This window comes from Oncorhynchus nerka, linkage group LG12 (assembly GCF_034236695.1).
Source record: "Oncorhynchus nerka isolate Pitt River linkage group LG12, Oner_Uvic_2.0, whole genome shotgun sequence".
In the NCBI taxonomy this organism is placed as follows: domain Eukaryota; kingdom Metazoa; phylum Chordata; class Actinopteri; order Salmoniformes; family Salmonidae; genus Oncorhynchus; species Oncorhynchus nerka.
The window spans coordinates 28228760-28248247 of NC_088407.1; the positions used below are offsets into that span (position 1 = coordinate 28228760).

Sequence of the window (19488 nt, forward strand, 5' to 3'; positions counted from 1 at the left end):
ACAGTCACGGTGCAGCCAGAATAACAGAAAAGTAGCCGTTTTCTAGTGACATTTATTTGGATACATTCATAACAATGAGCTAATGAGGCACGATTTCGGCTGGCCTGGAAAATGTGCTCTCGCATCAGGACACTGTTGTTCAGAGGAGCTAGCCAACAACACAGCTAAAACAATCACTTCAAACTAGCTTCACTCTGTTTCATTTTAACTGTTCTATTGACATTTCTTTGTATAGATCCATAAAAATGATGCTGATTCATGATTGACTGGCTGAGAAAAGCTGCGTGCGTGTCTGTCTCATCCCGACTCCTGACCCCAACACGTTCATTGCTATGGTACAGCTGGAGATCGAAGTTCAATACTGAAACAATGTTGCAAATGTCAGAGAGACAGACGGCAAGGTCTGTACAAATCTACGCTGTTGAAAACCAATTGCTCGTCTAAAAGAAATGGGAGACAATGTCTAGATGCTTGGATTTCAAGTTTATAAATTGTCTGGTTGGGCTGATGACAGTGGATTGCAGTGGATTGCACGTCAAACATTTCAATGTCACAGCCGGTGGTAACTTGTGGAATAGACACCATCTGGAATGCGGTTTTAACCAAATAAGCATTCAGGATTAGACCCACCTGTTGTATAAATTCCAAAAACAAGTTGAGGAACATGATGTACTGTGCTACTCATAACCATGGTTACATACAGCTTCAAAACAGAATAATTTCAAATATATAGCCTAGGCTATGTTCTCATGTTCACTTGAGGTGTCTAAATTAGAACAGACTAAGAACGGCCATTATATTTGTTTGAGAGGAAACACACTCAACCGTTTGCAACGTTCACTTATTCCAATTAAGATAGCAGACAGAATTTATATCCATTGTACAACATGTCTTGTTCTTCATCTTTTCGCCCTTCAAAAAACCCAGATGCCCTAGTAAGTGTACACTAAAACCTTGATGTTCCAGTGGACTGCTGAATTGCCTTTTCGAGTGTAACTGGTCGTCAAGAGATGAGAGCTGTAGTGAAGCTCACACTGAATGCTTAAGTACCAGACATCTTTTTTTAACAAGATCCAGGCATAAAGTACTGCTTAAAGTCAGGACAGCGAAATAAAAACAATTTAACTGATCAGATTATACTGTAATAGGAAGATGTGAGCATAACGATTCAATAGGGTTAAGGTTCAAGTCTGATGGATTTTTCTCATTTACTAAATTCTTGGCTTAGCCCATGTTTGTTGAGTACTAACCTTTTTAGTGTTTGACCAGGATTTTTGTGTGAACTGATTAACTTTGAAGCAAAAGTTTCACTGTAAGGAATGAAAAATTAAACCTGGTTAAAGGTCCAGTGTAGTCAGAAATATGATTTTCCAGTGTTTTATATATTACCACACTTTGAGGTTGGAATAAGTGTGAGAATTATGATAATGCCCTTTCAGTTTTGGCCTGCCGGGCGAAACATCACTATGCGGAAAATGAGCTAATAGACCAATAAGAAAACATTCCAAACCTCTCTGCCAATAACAGTGAGTTTCAGTTTCCCCCTCCAAGACAGTTCTAGCAACATTCTTGCTTGAGAAATTGCTCTTTGCTAATAAGCTACACTACATGACCAAATGTATGCAGACACATGCTTGTCAAATGTCTCATTCCAAAATGAAGGGCATTAATATGGAGTTGGTCCCCCCTTTGAAAGCCTTCCACTCTTCTGGGAAGGCATTCCATTAGATGTTGGGACATTGCTGCAGGGGCTTGCTTCCATTCTGTCACCAGAGCGAGCATTAGTGAGGTCGGGCACTGATGTTGGGCGATTAGGCGTTCCAATTCATCCCAAAGGTGTTCGATGGGGTTGAGGTCAGGGTTTTGCGCAGGCCAGTCAATTTCTTCCACACAGATCTCGACAAACCATTTCCTTTCTATATGGACCTTGCTTTGTGCTTTGTGCACAGGGGCATTGTCATGCTGAAACAGGAAAGGGCCTTCCCCAAACTTTTGCCACAAAGTTGGAAGCACATAATTGTCTAGAATGTCATTATATGCTGTAGCATTAAGATTTCCCTTCACTGGAACTAAGGGGCCTAGCCTGAAACATGAAAAACAGCCCCAGACCATTATTCCTCATCCACCAAACTTTACAGCAGGCACTATGCATTGGGGCAGGCATCTGCCAAACTCAGATTCATCCGTCGGACTGCCAGATGGTGAACCTTCCCAACCTTCCCAAGTTCTCTCACGTCACCCCGCTCCTCCGCTCTCTCCACTGGCTTCCAGTTGAAGCTCGCATCCGCTACAAGACCATGGTGCTTGCCTACGGAGCTGTGAGGGGAACGGCACCTCAGTACCTCCAGGCTCTGATCAGGCCCTACACCCAAACAAGGGCACTGCGTTCATCCACCTCTGGCCTGCTCGCCTCCCTACCACTGAGGAAGTACAGTTCCCGCTCAGCCCAGTCAAAACTGTTCGCTGCTCTGGCCCCCCAATGGTGGAACAAACTCCCTCACGACGCCAGGACAGCGGAGTCAATCACCACCTTCCGGAGACACCTGAAACCCCACCTCTTTAAGGAATACCTAGGATAGGATAAAGTAATCCTTCTCACCCCCCTTAAAAGATTTAGATGCACTATTGTAAAGTGGCTGCTCCACTGGATGTCATAAGGTGAATGCACCAATTTGTCGCTCTGGATAAGAGCGTCTGCTAAATGACTTAAATGTAAATGTAAATGTAAATGTAAGTGCACTTCATCAGTCCAGAGAAAGCGTTTCCACTGCTCCAGAGTCCAATGGCGGTGAGCTTTACACCTCTCCAGCCGACGCTTGGCATTGCGCATGGTGATCTTAGGCTTGCATACGGCTGCTCGGCCTCAGAAACCCATTTCATGAAGCTCCCGACAAACAGTTCTTGTGTTGACGTTGCTTCCAGAGGCAGTTTGGAACTCGATAGTGAGTGTTGCACACGAGGACAGACCATTTTTACGCATTGTGTGCTTCAGCACTCAGCGGTCCCGTTCTGTGAGCTCGTGTGGCCTACCACTTCGCGGCTGTGACGTTGTTGCTCCTAGATGTTTCCACTTCACAATAACAGCACATACAACAGTTGACCAGGGGAGCTCTAGCAGGGCAGAAATGTGACAGACTGACTTGTTGAAAAGGTGGCATCCTATGACGGTGCCACATTGAAAGTCACTGAGCTCTTCGGTAAGGCCACTCTACTGCCAATGTTTGTCTATGGAGATCACATGGCTTTGTGCTCAATTGTATACACCTGTCAACAACTGGTGTGGATGAAATATCCGAACCAACTCATATGATGGGGTGTCCACATACTTTTGTAAACGTAGTGTATTTTTTGTCTGTTTACAACCATTTTAATTGAAACAAATCACAGTAAGGTAAGTAAATGTTACCCAGAAAGGATTTGATTATGTGATAAAAACAGCTGCATTGGACCTGTATCTACTGTATCTAGCTGTTACCTGTGGAACCACTCGATCAAATCCTTAGTTACTGCAGGTGGGCCTTAGTGATAATGATGGTATGATAACGTGGTGAGCGTATATACAGAGAACAGAGCCATGTCTGATTCAGACCGGATGAACCAGGTGTGTAGCCTCTCAAGCTGATCAGTAACACTAATGGATCTAATAAGTTCCAGGTTGAAATGAAAACACATGGGCACTGGCCCAAAAAGGACAGGATCTGACACCCTGGATGCATTTCAATAGTTTCATTTGGCTCCCTCTCCTCCTTTCCTTTATCAGAGAACTGATTTGGGAGACAGGTGATAGATAAAACATCAGACTTAAATCCCAAACAGACTTCTGACTCGTTGCTTTCACTTTTCAGTTTAGTGCAGAAAAGGAAGACCAGACAAGGATTGGGAGCAACTTTAGACTCTTGAGATGAAGTCCCCCAGACTTGCTCAAAAGTAGAAATCTCCCCAACATTTCAGAGAGACAAAGAGACACAACCCTAGGCGATCCACTAACATCCTGCTCTCATTGAAAACCATTGAGTGGGCTGTGTCTTTTTGCATCAATCGTCCGGCTTGGGAATGTTCTTACCGGTTGGTCAGCTCGGTTGATCCCCACCAGGAAGAGGGACTCTGCTATGAAGAGGCTGATGCAGAGGTTCTTGTGGATGGTGTTGCGGTCGCTCTGGAGGCCCCGGAAGAAGCAAAAGGTGAACAGGCTGATGAGCAGGCAGACCAGAGAGAGCAGGATGCCAACCCATGTGATGACGTCCAACAGCATGTCATGGACTGGGTCTGTATTCTGGGAAAGGGTACAAATAAGGAAATGCATTACATGAGATTACTGGATAGGAGTAGAAGACGCTCCACCAACATGAGGACGAGGCGCAAGCAAAAAAACGGATGAACATTAGGAAGGAATAGGCGCAACTGTCGCTCACAACTAAAAACCCCAGATGAGATTAACATAATTTAATATATTCTACCCGTCAACAGTTTTAGAACACCTACTCATTCAAGGGTTTTCTTTCTTTCTTTTTTTTCTTTTTTCTACGTTGTAGAATAATAGTGAAGAAAACTAGGAAAAACTAGGAAATAACACATATGGGACCATATAGTAACCAAAAAAAGTGTCATACAAATCAACATCTATTTTATATTTGAGTTTCTTCAAATAGCAACCCTTTGCCTTGACAGCTTTGCACACTCTTGGCATACTCTCAACCAGCTTGAGGTAGTCACCTGGAGTGCCTTCTTAAAAGTTAATTTCTTCCCTTTTTAATGCGTTTCAGCCAATAGGTTGGCTGAAACGAGGTAGGGGTGGTGTACAGAAGATTTGGTCAAATTTGGTAAAATACCAAGTCCATATTATGGCAAGAATAGCTCAAATACGCAAAGAGAAACGACAGTCCATCATTACTTTAAGGCAGGAAGATTAGTCAACACGGAAAATTCCAAGAACTTAGAACATTTCTTCAAGTGCAGTCGCAAAAACCATCAAGCACAATGATGAAACTGGCTCTCATGAGGACTGCCCCAGGAAAGGAAGACACAGAGTTACCTCAGATGCAGAGAATAAGTTCATTAGAGTGACCAGCCTCAGAAAAACCAGCCAACAAGTGCTCAGCATATGTGGGAACTCCTTCAAGACTGTTGGATAAGCATTCCAGGTGAAGCTGGTTGAGAGAATTCCAAGTGTGCAAAGCTGTCAAGGCAAAGGGTGGCTATTTGAAGAATCTCAAATTTAAAATATATTTTGATTTGTTTAACTGCAGATGTGGCCAGGGCAATAAATTGAAACGTCCATACTGTGAATTGCCTGAGACTACGCTACAGGGAGACAGAACGGATAGCTGATCGTCCTCGCAGTGGCAGACCACGTGCAACAACACCTGCACGGGATCGGTACATCCGAACATCACACCTGCGAGACAGGTACAGGATGGCAACAACAACTGCCTGAGTTACACCAGGAACGCACAATCCCTCCATCAGTGCTCAGACTGTCCACAATAGGCTGAGAGAGGCTGGACTGAGGGCTTGTAGGCCTGTTGTAAAGGCAGGTCCTCACCAGACATCACTGGCAACATCGTCGCTGTGCAAGACAGGAATATCAGTGTTCTGCCATGGCCAGTGAAGAGCCCGGATCTCAATCCCATTGAGCATGTCTGGGATCTGTTGGATCGGCGGGTGAGAGTGCCATTCCCCCCAGAAATGTCTGGGCACTTGCAGGTGCCTTGGTTGAAGAGGGTAACATCTCATAGTCAGAACTGGCAAATCTGGTGCAGTCCATGAGGAGAAGATGCACTGCAGTACTTAATGCAGCTGGTGACCACACCAAATATTGACTGTTACTTTTGACCCCTCCCGCCTTTGTTCAGGGACACATTATTACATTTCTGTTAGTCACATGTCTGTGGAACTTATTCAGTTCATGTCTCAGTTGTTGAATCTTGTTATGTTCATACAAATATTTACACATGTTAATTTTGCTGAAAATAAATGCAGTTGACAGTGAGAGGACGTTTTTTTGTTGTTGCTTAGTTTACATGATTCCATGTGTGTTAAATGTCTTCACTATTATTTTACAATGTAGAAAATAGTAAAAATAAATAAAAACCCTTGAATGGTGTTCTAAAACTTTTGACCGGTAGTGTAATTATTGAGGGTATCTGTGTTGTAACATTATAACTACACTACATTGTGTATTGAATCAATCAAATAAATAACTGGCCAAAATGACTGTCGCAGTGTTGACAATCTGATTAACATCTGAGAATAAAGGTATTTTCTTGTTACTGATAACTAAAATGACACTCAAATGTATGTTCACTAATAAACTCAAAACAAGATGGTCACCATCGACCTCTCCACACAATGACCTAGCTGTCACAGATAGGACCACATGTGGTAAGGTGGAAATGGCATGAAAATGTGTCACCAGTGTGTTCTGGCTAGTTAACAAATTGAGCTACGGAAATGGCCACAGGTGGCTGTGAAAGGCACTATGGGTAATCTATTAAAGGCCCAGTGCAGTCAAAAACTAGATTTGACTGTTTTGTGTACAGCATATACACTGAGTATACAAACAATTAAGAACACCTGCTCTTTCCATGACAGACTGACCAGGTGAATCCAGGTGAAAGCTATGATCCCTTTTTGATGTCACTTGTTAAATCCACTTCAATCAGTGTAAATGAAGGGGAGGAGACAGGTTAAAGAAGGATTTTTTGCCTTGAGACATGGATTGTGTATGTGTGCCATTCAGAGGGTGAATGGGCAAGACAAAATATTTAAGTCCCTTTGAATGGGGTTTGGTAGTAGGTGCCAGGCACATCGGTTTGTGTCAAGAACTGCAATGCTGCTATGTTTTTCACGCTCAACAGTTTCTCGTGTGTATCAAGAAGACATCCTGTCCACTTGATACATCTGTGGGAAGCATTGGAGTCAACATGGGCCAGCTTCCCTGTGGAATGCTTTCGACACCATGTAAAGCTGTTCTGAGGGCAAAAAAGTGTGGAGAGTGGAGAGTAGAATAATATAATAACATGTCCCAGAGCAGCAATTGGGGACATTGCCCAGTGTAGGGTGCCGCCTTTCGGATGGGACGTTAAACGGGTGTCCTGAATCTCTGGTTACCAAAGATCCCATGGCACTTTTCGTAAGATTAGGGGTGTTACCCCAGTGTCCCAGCTAAATTCCCTGTCTGACATACCATCATGGCCACCTATTCATCCCCAGCTTCCAATAGGCTCATTCATCCCCTTTCCTCTCCCCTGTAACTATTCTCCAGGTTGTTGCTGCAAATGAGAATGTGTTCTCAGTCAACTTACCTGGTAAAATAAGGGCAAAAAAATTTACTGTTTTTCTTCTCAACAGCCTTCAGCTGTGATGAACATGACAGCAAATTGTATTTACATGGAGTGATCCTGAGGATGTCAGTTTTGTAGAGCAGATATTCAATCACTCAAAATGTGTGTGTGTGCAATCTCAAAGGCCTGTGCTTACACAATAGTCCTCAAGGACAATATCAGTGAGTCACAGCTAGAGAATACACTCGTCACTGTTTGTTTTACTGGAAGTACACAGTATTAAAGCTGGGACAAAAAGCCAAAAAATACAGACACAGACATTTCCTTCCTCTTACCGAAGCATTGTGCTTCCGTCTGTAAATTTCTGTGATTTTGCTACTCAACGTTCCCGTAGAATGCTCTAAAACCATTATTTGGTCAACAGCAATAGCCTTTGCATTAGGTTGATTCCTGCTATGGAAGTATCTCTCTGTTCCCGTTTCGCAGTCGGTTGTGGACTCTCACCCAGTCTCCCCAGTGTGCGTACGGAGAAATTCATTGAGAAGCTCAAGCATAGTGTAGGTCAAAATGCTATTGTGGGGGAAAAGACAGCATTTCTCACCTCTTAATATTGAGTTAATGTCACCACTTTACAACCGGAGTAGGATGCAGTTAGGGTGATTTTGGCGCAGTCTAGGCCTAGCGCTATAGGACACAAGTCTACATTTACCGATAGATTAATCACTTAGCCTACATGGCTATCGAGCAACACTATCATATTTGGAGTTAGCAATCTAGCTAAGTGTTTTGAGCTCCCACTTCCTCAGGTGGTGAATAATACAGCCTATTAGGACAATAGGCCTACACACAAAGATGTCAGCAAATTCTCTGAAGAGCGCCCCCAATAATGGGATAATTCTGGATCCTATTTGGACAGGTTGTACTTCAAAATATTAATCAATCATGCATTTCCTGGATATGTTAGATGAAATAGCTGTTTGTTTAAAACTATTTATTTATTTATTTGAGGCTACCATCTCAGTTGTCTTACTTGGCACTGGAATAAAAAATGTCTAGAGCCCTGCCGGTAATGTTAAGTCACTGTCCATTAAAACATTAAAAACATTTGTTGTTATCAAGCAAAATAGTTACATTTATCACAATATGACTATAGCACCTCCTCAAAACCTAATCTACGAGAAAAGGGTCAGATTATTGCGACATTTTTTTCCACACATCACCCAGCTATAACACAGCGTACATTTTTTCACACAAATGAGCACTTCCTCTGAATCAAACTTCGACCCGAGTCAGCAGTATTAATCTCCACTGGGGGGCAGGGTAAGAGGCTAAAGCATCCAGCTGGGATTTTCTATAGCCTCCATTGTAGTAGGGGATGCTTTACACAAAGGCTTGTTGAACAGGTGCGCGGAGCATGGGCTAACACTAGCGGAGAGAGATGGGAGAACAGACGCTGATCATTAAGGGGCTGCTCTACAATAACAGTCGACGCGCTACCCTGAGTCTGGGGAGAGGCGCTCTTTACATTTTCTTGCCTGATGAGCCGTTGTGTATACATCAGGGAGACAGGGGGATGACATGACTGTGGAGCAGTGTGCCGTAGAGCTGTGTGTGTGTTTGTGTGTGGCTGTCTCTGGTCCTCCGTACTACAAAGGCATCTCATGCGCTGGGTGGTGGCAGATGCAGACTGTTTTGAAAAGGGGGCCTAGGGTGAGTTGAGCTAGCGAGCTGTGCCATGGCTTCAGGCTCTATCCATCACAATCTTTACATTGACGGGGGGGGGCTGAATCAAAACGAGGTGGAGGCGTAGGGTGCATCCACACGTGTGTGATCGATCTACTGCAGTGACATCTCTTTGTTCTGGGAGTGTGGATGATCGCTAAGGTGCCAACGGCCACAACTTTATCACTTCGATGAAGGCCATTTTCTGGGGGCTCGTCCGGGCGTCCGCAGCAGGAATGGGAACGAGGGTCCCGAAACCAGCGGACCGTAATTCGCTCCAAAATTCAGTCTGTCATGGGAGGCCAAGGAGTCATACCACAGGACATGTTACTTACTGGGGCGGTACGAGCCTTGCGCAGATTCGATTTGTCTTCCCTCCACCCTTTAAGCACACATATATTTCATTCTGGTTGGATGCCTTTGGGAGATTGGGTTTGCCCCTGATCTGTTACCACAAGGCACAGAATAGGACCTCAGGTTGATGGGAAGTCAAACGCAGAGGTGTATACATGTCAACTGCATTCCCTGTCACCCTATGCCCTGACCACTCCAATCAAGTCAATCCAATCAGATATCACACGATACCAAATGAATCACCATTGCACCCTTCATCCTAGCAGGGGTGCCTCTACTGTGCTCTGGTCGTGCTCAAATCCACTGGGCCAATGGGAGAGAGAGAAGATGAGCTTCATTCCTTGATATACCTCAAAGAACCACTTGCAGCATGAAGCCAATCCAATTAAATGGAATAAATCTGCCTGGACGACGCCCAGGGAGAGAAAGAGAAGGAGAGAGAGCTGGAGAGAGCTTTGAGTCATCAAATACGTCGTGGTAAGGTAATATGTTGGTAATATGGTGGTAATATGTTGTGGTAAGGGTAGCAGAGGCCCTACCAAGGGGTGTCGAGCGTTGAATTCACGTACGGGCAAGCATTTACGATCTTAAAGAGCCAGGAGGAGGGAGTTTACATTCAGTGCATGTGCCTAATAGAGCCGTACAATATTCACAGCGACGATAACCGTGATATACCGTACTACCAGTGGTGGAGCCTTCTAAAGCGGAATGCGTCCAGATAACAGTCGGAATGTAGATCTTTCCGACGGCATCTTTACTTTTAGTTAATAAACGTACAATAAAAGCACATGGATGACTTGCCACGTCATGATATAGACGGATGGAAAGCTACATATGTGGATGGATATATGGAAGAAATAAGTTAGAATTAGGAGGGGTATATGGCCACTATACCACAGCTAAGGGATGTTCTTGGCTTAGCTGTGGTATATTGGCCGTATATCACAAACCCCTGAGGTGCCTTATTGCTTTTCTAAACTGGTTACCAACGTAATTAGAACAGTAAAAATAAATGTTTTGTCATACCTGTGGTATAAGGTCTGATATACATATATAAACTCCCTCACGACGCCAGGACAGCGGAGTCAATCACCACCTTCCGGAGACACCTGAAACCCCACCTCTTTCAGGAATACCTAGGATAGGATAAAGTAAACCCCCTTAAAAGATTTAGATGCAATAAAGTGGCTGTTCCACTGGATGTCTTAAGGTGAATGCACCAATTTGTAAGTCGCTCTGGATAAGAGCGTCTGCTAAATGACTTAAATGTAAATGTAATATACAACGGCTTTCAGCCAAATCAGCATTCAGGACTCGAACCACCCAGTTTATAATAAGTTATTAGTTAATATAGTGGGAACTGTGCACACTATAACTGTTCCCTCTATACATTTCAAAGCCTGAACGTATCAGGCTGAACATATCATGATTTCAGATAAAGACACCCCACCAGGACACGGATGTATGAGGCCATTGATTTATACACTGGTGGACCCTAGGGAATGGTGCCACTTACAGGTGGCTCAATATTACCCCCAGCCAATCGCGGCATACACACTCAGCACCTAAGTAATGGCTTGTAGGTGGAGGGACAACAGGTCTATCTTTCTAAGTCTCGGCTGGGTCTTCAGATGCTATTTAAACAGTGCCCCCACAACCCTGGGGCTGTCTTGGAAATGAAAGCTTAAATTCAAAGGAGGGTGGTTCGATAAAGAGTAGACTGTTGCTGCCTTGGGTAGCTGGCTGGGTGGGTGTTTGGTGTAATTTTGGGCCATGATATTTAAGGTATTTAAGAAGAACATCTAAAGCAGGTCTTTCCAAATGTTGGCCCTTTAGTAACACTGGTGTACTTTGTTTTTTTTAAACTCCAATCCCTTTGTTTTGTTTGATGAATCTTTTCTATGGCAACTGGAATGCACATGACATCACCGTGTGGAAAACAAAAAGGCCTTTGAATCGAAAATATTTCATGTAGGTAACATCAAAATAGATGACACCATGTCTCTGTTGTATCAGACAACCGCATATTAAAAAAATATCAAGTTGGATATTGATAGGAATGACAACCTGCTAGGACAGGTTGAAGCAATTCTCAAAAGCCATTGGAACTTTCCATTGAAATCACAACCAAATCTTCTCTGAGTAACTTCCAGCTGGAATTATTATTGTACATTTTTAACATACTATTTCTATGCTTGATGAGAGAGCAGTTGGGAGTTGTATGAAGAGGAGACAGCGTCACGCTGTACTTTGACAGAGCACTTAAGCAATCACTCTCATCCTCACGCGAAACTCCCTCGCAATCACTTCCCTTCCAGGAGACACAAAAGCGACATAATCTCTGACTGACACACGGCTGGTCACAGCCCATTTGGTTTATTTTGGTGTACGAGGCCGACTGATGTACTTCAGTGTGGCGGCAGGAACAGCTGACAAATGGGATGGCTTTCGCCATCAAGCTAGATCATGTTGGTGCACAAAAGTCCACGATCCCTTCCTTACTGTTTGGATGGTAGCTACCTCATCCCCTGTCGTTGACAGGCATGGTGTTTGTCTACTGGATTTGATAGTGAGTCACACTGTCAACTCCCCTCAGGACTGTTTACTTTTTTTGAAAGAGGACAATGCTTCAGCCAGTATAAATAAAAGTACAAATTAAAAACGTGCTTGACAAAATGTACAAAGCACAGATTACTTTGTCATCACAACCCTTCAATAAGTGCTAGTCCACAGAGTATCAACGAGTCAAACCACGTGCCAAGAACCTTGGAACGATGAACTTTGAGAAAGAAGAAAAAAAAGCTATGTGGAACTTTGTTTACTGACATTTCACGGTATACTGCAGTATTCTGGAACCCCATAGGGCTGGGTCCCATAACCCTTATGAATAGCAAAGATGCATATTTGTTCTTCTTCTTTGGCAGTTCAGAAAGGTGATAATTGACCACAAAGGTGACCATTGAATAGAAACATAATTCCTCAGAGAGCCAAAGCCTGTGGATTCTGAATCCATACATTTACAGTACTGAGCGAACATGATCACGAGACGGTGGGGTCAGTTATTGTTGAAAGGCACCTCATTAGCTGTTCCATGTTGTATTAATGGCTTGAAACAGCATTGAGAAAAATCACTAAGTTCATGCTTCTGATATGGGTTATTTACTCTTGGTCAGCTTCAGGTTGAGTTCTGATTGAAAACCGGTCTGTTGGGAAACCACTGCATAGTGTGTATTAACTCCGGAGTACTATATGCCATTTACTATACATCACAGGCGGCTGGTGGCACCTTAATTGGGAAGGACAGGCTCATAGAAATGGCTGGAATGGACGGAATATATTGACACATCAAACACATGGTTTCCTTGTGTTTGATACCACTCCATTCCGTCCTGTAAATACTTCATGAACACTACTACTGCCTCAGCACCACCACAACATAGTCCAAGATAAAGACATATTACAAATGATTACCAATGTGTGAATAAGATAACACCGCAACGCTTTCAGCAAAGCCCATCAACGTATCAAACAGTGCATTATCGTAAAAGCACTTCGAATTTCTTATTGTTATTTTCTGCTGGAACACCCAGTCTATCTGGCTAAATTACAGCAACATGAAAGATGACGGTGATAGTGGGCCTCTTCCTTCTCAAAGTGAGGATGGCAATTGCAGCGTGACTATCTCTTCTGGCGATGGTGCTAAACAAGACTACAGGATTGTTTTGTTACCTTGGAGACGAAATACGGACATCCCAATTGATGGAATTTTTGTTGTTAACTGACATTTAACGGGTTTCTTTCACCCCCCCCCATTCACTTGGAGCTTCCGGATTGGAATGCCTTGGCAGTTTGTCAAAAGATGCCTGCATTTCCTTGAAATGTCTTCCGATGACACTGCCTTTCCGACCGAGCAGAAGCATAGAGTAGATAAATGCAGACATTTTGGAATTGGGATGTAAGAACCATCTACTTTCCCCCTGAATGCAACACCAGCATCCAGCGGTTTCCACACAGTGAATCACATGACAAAGCGCTTCCTTCACTCCTATTCTTCACAGCTTCCCTCTGTATTCATGGCCCCGGCTAGAGACCGAGGCTAGAGCACACTAGCTCCCCCCAAGCCAAGTGGCTGAGTGACAAACAGTGACTCCTGCTCACTGGGGGTAAACCTCTCTGGACCAGAGTGGCTGGTTGGCTGGGAGTGGGGGCAGACTGTCGCTAAGGGAGGTCCAAGGGCCTGTGGTTATATGGCCTTTGGCCAACTGGGACAGGCATTATAGAGTCCTCTTTCCTTGCTGACTAAAGCTAGCCTTGGGGGTCTTGGGGCCTTCAGCGGCGTGGCCCTCAAACTTGCAGTGACAGAAGTTATCTTTCTCTTTTCTGGCCAACAATCCCTTCCATCTCTCTCTCCCTTGAGAATCGCCGGTAACAGTGCCACTTTCACAACGCCGCACAGCGTAAACTACAGGACAATCTTTCATGTGACAATCCTACACATCTCACATTATATATCCTCTCACTCTCTCTCCCGCCACCTTTCCCTCTCTCCCTACCCACCTCTTTTCTTCTGTCAAACAGTCCCACACATATTTTATTATATTTTGACTCTCTAGCTCTCTCTCTTTCAACCACAGAGCAATGACAGAATTTACAGATATTATCTCCCATGTAAGAGAGCAGTAAGACGCAATAAGTAAATTAACGCTTTCAAAATAAATGCAACCTTTCGCTAAATCTCTCTTTCATAAGAGTCTTTGTTCCCCCCGGAAACTGCAAGGGTTGAGGTTCGGGAATGAGAAGACATTTGAAAATTAGGAACAGCTGAAATATGCCGTGACCCCTGGGTGGCCTCTCACGTTAATGAGATGGTAATGAATTAAAATCTTCCCATTATGTCCAAATTCTTCCTTTAGTATCATGTTTATGCTTTTCATATTTAGCCCTATCCACATAGGCCACGAGTGTAAAGGGTTAAAAAGGAGCGGCAGGTAGCCTAGTGGTTAGAGCGTTGGGCCAGTAACCCCCAGCTGACAAGGAAAGAAATCTGAGGTTCTGCCCCTGAACAAGGCAGTTAACCCTACTGTTCCTAGGCCGTCATTGAAAATAAGAATTTGTTCTTAACTGACTTACCTAGTTAAAAAAACATGATTTATTTTTAAAGATGTGGATTCTCCTTCAATCCATCAACCTTCGAATATCGGGGTGTTTGGAACATCTAACCATTCAGGTATAGAAAATTATTTTAAGCTAAGTAGGTACGCGGATGACTCAATGAAAGCCTCAAAGATCTCTTGAAACCTCAAATGCATTTTCCTCCTGCAAGGGCCACACTCTCCAACTACTTCACACAAGGCCAAATAGGGAATGGTCCCCACATCGAATACACACTGAACACTAAGGCTGCTTTTGGCACAAAAAAAAGCTCTTAGATTTGGATCTTAACTCAGCGCCACTCAATAGTGGCTCTTTCCTTTCTTGTAGAATGTGCTGCTGTGAAGGTCACAAAATAGAGCTATCCATCTGTAAGGCCACGCTATAACGTATGGTTTCATGGGATTTGTATTGCTTGTACTGGATCTGGGCTGAAACAAAAAATGGCTGAGCATGGATTGGGATGAGATGGTGGAAAAGGCCTTACCTTGACCTCCACATGAGCCATAAGGACGGCAAAGTTGGTCAGGTGGGTACAAGAGCACGTGGTGTGAGTCCGGTTGGTGCCTAGCAACCGGCAATCCTGCGTCGACCAGTACCCCGTCATGGTCCTCTTGGAATAACTCCAGAAAGAACAGTTGGGGTTAAAGCTTTCCTTGGATTGCTGTGGGGGACAAACCACATAACAATTAGCATACGGGCCCCAGCAGCACAATGACGCTAGTGGGAGGAAAAACACAAACACATTGATTGAAGGTTGAGTGATTCATTCTAAAAAGCCAACACTCTGGCTGGGTTAAACAGAAACGCATGGAGCTCATTTCAGGTGAGCCTCCCATAACCTTGACGTGCCACAACAGCATAACTCTACAGTGCTCCATTTCAAGACTAAATATCTCGGAAATAGCTCCTTGATTCCCTTTTCCGGTGGCGGTGCCGGTTTCCCCCCACTGTGGCGGTTGGTTTTAGTTTAATGGCGGCGGTGAGCGCCGATGGAGCAGCCTTTCATTGTGTTTTTCGACCTTTCGCTTTAACCTTCACTGTGCGACAATAGACTGCCCCGCTGTTTAATGGCCGCCACCGCCGCTCTCTGTCAGGCGGCAGCCTTAACGACTAGCTTCTCCTGCTATCTCGCTGGCCCGTTTTAAAACAGTCACTTTCGAGCTCAATACAGATAAAGGGGTGAGAGGAGAAATGTGTCAATGCATACAAATGCCCTATATGAATATATGAATGCCCTATATGAATGCTGGAAATAGGTCTGGTTTTAAGTTGAACTCATGTGGAAAGCTGCCATCTCTTGCAGCTAGATATTGCCTGACCACTTCAAATTGCACCTTAATGCTGTGTGCGTTTGAGGGGATTGTCCATAGACAAGTGTGTAACCCCAATCCTCAATATGCTTCTCACAATGTTGCTAAAGCTGTGACTGTGGAACATAGTCTGTGTCCCAAATGGCACCATATTCCCTATGTAGTGCACTATACTGTATAGGGAACAGGATACCCTTTGAGAAGCATCCATAATCAGCAGATCCTCTCCAGACATACATTTCCCGTCTGATTGAGTTCTCCTCCACACAGCCAACCAATGGCTAGTTGGATATAGTGCAGCATGGACTGGAAAAACCAGACGAGGTGACCTTCTGTCCCATTAACCACTTTAATTAGTCCATTAAGTGCGGAGGCAAGAAAGCGAAACAATAACTAGAGGACAGCCACAGTCCTCTGGGACAAGTGATCCAGAACCTCTGATCTAAGGGCTATTAATTGTATAGTGATGGAACTAAATACTAGAGCGGAGAGTAGTATAGCCTGGTCCCAGATCTGTTGGTGCTGTATAGCCAAATACTATGGGGGTGTTTGGTATGACAATGACCACAAGTAATCGGCAAAACGGCACAAATAGATTTGGGACCAGGACATACTTAACATACGAGTCGGCAAGACAGCACAAATAGATCTGGGAACGGGCTATGAGAAGTATTCCTATTTATCATGTTTTATTAATTATTTTATTTAACCTTTATTTAACTAGGCAAGTCAGTTTAAGAACAAATTCTTATTTAACTTTTAACCTTTATTTAACTAGGCAAGCTGGCCTCCCCCGGCCAAACCCGGACGACGCTGAGCCAACTTAGCGCCACCCTATGGGGCTCCCAATCGCAGCCGGATGTGATGCTGCCTGGATTCGAACCAGGTACGGCAGTGTCTCCTCTTGCACTGAGAAGCACTGCGCCACTCTAGTCTGTGCAAACCTGCAGTATAAAGAACCATCCTCATATATTTGGTCCATCTTTTTTTAGAAGACTTAAAATACTCTTTTAGAAGACTTAAAAGACTCTTTTATAAGACTGAGAAGACTCTTTACAAAAGTCTACTGTTTAGAAGACACAGCACAGAGCAGTTCAAAGAGCACATGTTCTGTCACAAGTGCAAGTCTAGGGAACCACATACACTTATATAAGAGCATTGAGATTAGACCAGTGGGCCGAGAAAAAGGTAGGCCTACATTATCCTCAGACAGTTCTAGCACTGTGTCTTCTGACAAAACTAGGAATTAAGCAAAAGGTGGGTGGTCCCTGGTAATAACTGCATTGACCCCGAGTGTGACATTTTCCCATTTTCCAGTCTCTCTCTCTTATATTTTATTTTAGTGTTCCTCTCCCTCTCTTTACCGCTATCGTTCGCTCTCTGATCTTTATTTTTTTCCTCAAACTCCTTCTCCTCACAAACTGTCCCTCCCACACATTGCACACACACAGTCATCTGCAAGTTACTCTCAAGGTCTTTCAACCTGCCTAATAATGGCTCTGGGCGCTGTTGGGAGTCGTGCGAGGGGGAAGATAATGCAGTCGGGGAGGAAGTTAATGCTTTGGCAATGACTAACCAGCCTCCAGGGACGACCAATAGAACGCTAGAACGCTGCTATCACCCTAGCCTTCCAGGTTAGACAGTCCTGTTCTTAAACTAATAGGGAGAAAACTAATGAAAACAAAGTTGTGCATCATCAATATGTTATGATAGATTACTCTTTGTTCTTCATGCTTTCTTCTTGTCAAAGAAATTGAGGTAAAAATTGAAGGTGTAACTTCCTTCATTAATTTACAAGTCGAAAATGGATGTACAATTCCCAAACTGCTCCTTTTAGAAGAAAAAGGTGTGTCCACCAAGGTGTTTAGTAGTGAATTCAATGATAATCGCAAAGTGTGTGTGTTTTGTGTGCACACGTCCGTGTGTGTGTGTGTGTCGTACCTGCAGGTGTTTCAAGGTGAATATGACCGGTTCGGACAGGTAGACTTTGTTGCTTTCTTTGTTGATGGCTGCTGTGATGACGGGAGAATTGACAATGACAGAGTAGTTGGTGGCCATGGCTTCCCTGCCCAGTTTCATGCTGGCATTCTCTGTAGACAGGTAGGCTCCGATGTGCTTATACAGGACGAAGGCCATCCGGATCTCTCCTAGGAAATAAAATATGACATCATGGCCTGGAAATCCTCTCCTAATCTCCTCCCCTTTGTTTGCAGTGACAGGTGAAAACAAAAATGGCGGAAGATCATTATTAGGCTGGCTTTCACCTGTTCAGATCAGAGCGATTAAGGCGAGGAAGATCTTTAAGGCAATTGAGACAGCCCCTGCCACCACTGACATAGGCTGAATGTGTGTTATTGAAATGTATTGATCATATTTTACCATAGAATAGAATGCTATTGTATACAGTATGTGACTGAAAAGGGGTTAAAGGTTTATGTTGAGGTTTGAGGTTTAAGTAGCAGGGAAAGTAGTGCCAGAAAACAAAAATAAATCCAAAGGTGAAAAATTTTCAAAATGTTTTGTATTTTTTGTGAATAAAGGGATAGTTTGTAAACTTAGCCTAGACATTGCTAAGGTTTATATGCCTATGAGAAACCCAGTCAACCTTTGGAACCGTTTTGGAAGTGCCTTGCTCAAGGGCGAAACGGCATTGGATGCACTACAGTTTAACTGACAGGTGTCAAATGTTGCGGTTCAACAGAATCAATATGTTTTGAGGTATGGTAACTCATTCCTTTTAGATGTTTGATTCCACAGGATTAGGGAGAGTTGAAACTATTTCGGCTAACTAATATGGAAAATTGTTTAAATGCCTCTGAGCATGTTATCAACGGCAATAAAGGTGTCGAGGCTGAAAGAAATACCTCAGTAAGGTACGAGAGGTCATTTTAATTCAACTTCAACGAAATGTCATTATTGCCTACACTGACAAAGGGAACAGTTACTCTTCATTATTTCCTTTCCTCACTCCCTTTATCTCCCTCGCGTCTTTCTTTAGGCTTCCGATATGAAAGCACACTCCCCTCCCGCCTCGACTTGGATCACTTACTCCAGATGAAAGGAAAACAATTTGTGTGCGTGCGCTACCTCTCGATGAACGGGGAAAAGAAACACAGCTCCACATATAATGAAGCACTGCTGGACGTACGCTTATTCGTCGAGTGGAGAGTGGTGAGCACGCGAAAAGAGATTAGTTCGTTTGCATGAACAAGTAATAAAGTCCAAAAATTGTCAGCGCCGCTCCCATAGATAGCCCCGTATTGTGTATAATAGCCTCATTACAGCTTAGAAGCAGCTCTTGAACACAACTAATTCCGCAACCGGGGACCCTCCTTTGCCCATTTGAAGTCAGTAAAAAGGCGCTATACTTTATCAGACCTTGTGTTAGGGGTGGCAAACCCCCCTCATGGAGGGCTTACCCATCTGCTAGGCTCTCTCTCCAGCCCTTATCTAACACACCTGATTATACTAATTAGCTGCTTTCCATGACCTTGATAGCAGGCAGAATCAGGTGTGTTATAACATGGTTGGAGCAAAATGTAGACCCGGTAGCTCACAAGGAGGGTTGGTCAACTCTGCCTGAAACCAACACTATTTTGGCACTCTTTCCATTATATTGATGTTATTCAAGGGAAACTATGAACTTACGGCGTAACGGGTATGTA

At 43.8% G+C, this 19488-nt stretch overlaps 1 protein-coding gene across 6 annotated transcripts in view; it reads right to left on the reverse strand.

Moving 5' to 3' along the window:
- The window catches only part of LOC115138076 (adhesion G protein-coupled receptor L3-like), a 421820-nt gene that overhangs the window by 45224 nt on the left and 357108 nt on the right, over positions 1-19488 (reverse strand). For all 6 annotated transcript variants that reach the window (XM_065025470.1, XM_029674495.2, XM_065025469.1 and 3 more), the window contains 3 exons: positions 17765-17970; positions 14998-15174; positions 4064-4273 (listed from right to left, as the gene is read on the reverse strand). In XM_065025470.1, the coding sequence (XP_064881542.1) occupies positions 4064-4273; positions 14998-15174; positions 17765-17970 (593 nt within the window). The remainder of the gene's footprint in view (positions 1-4063; positions 4274-14997; positions 15175-17764; positions 17971-19488) is intronic.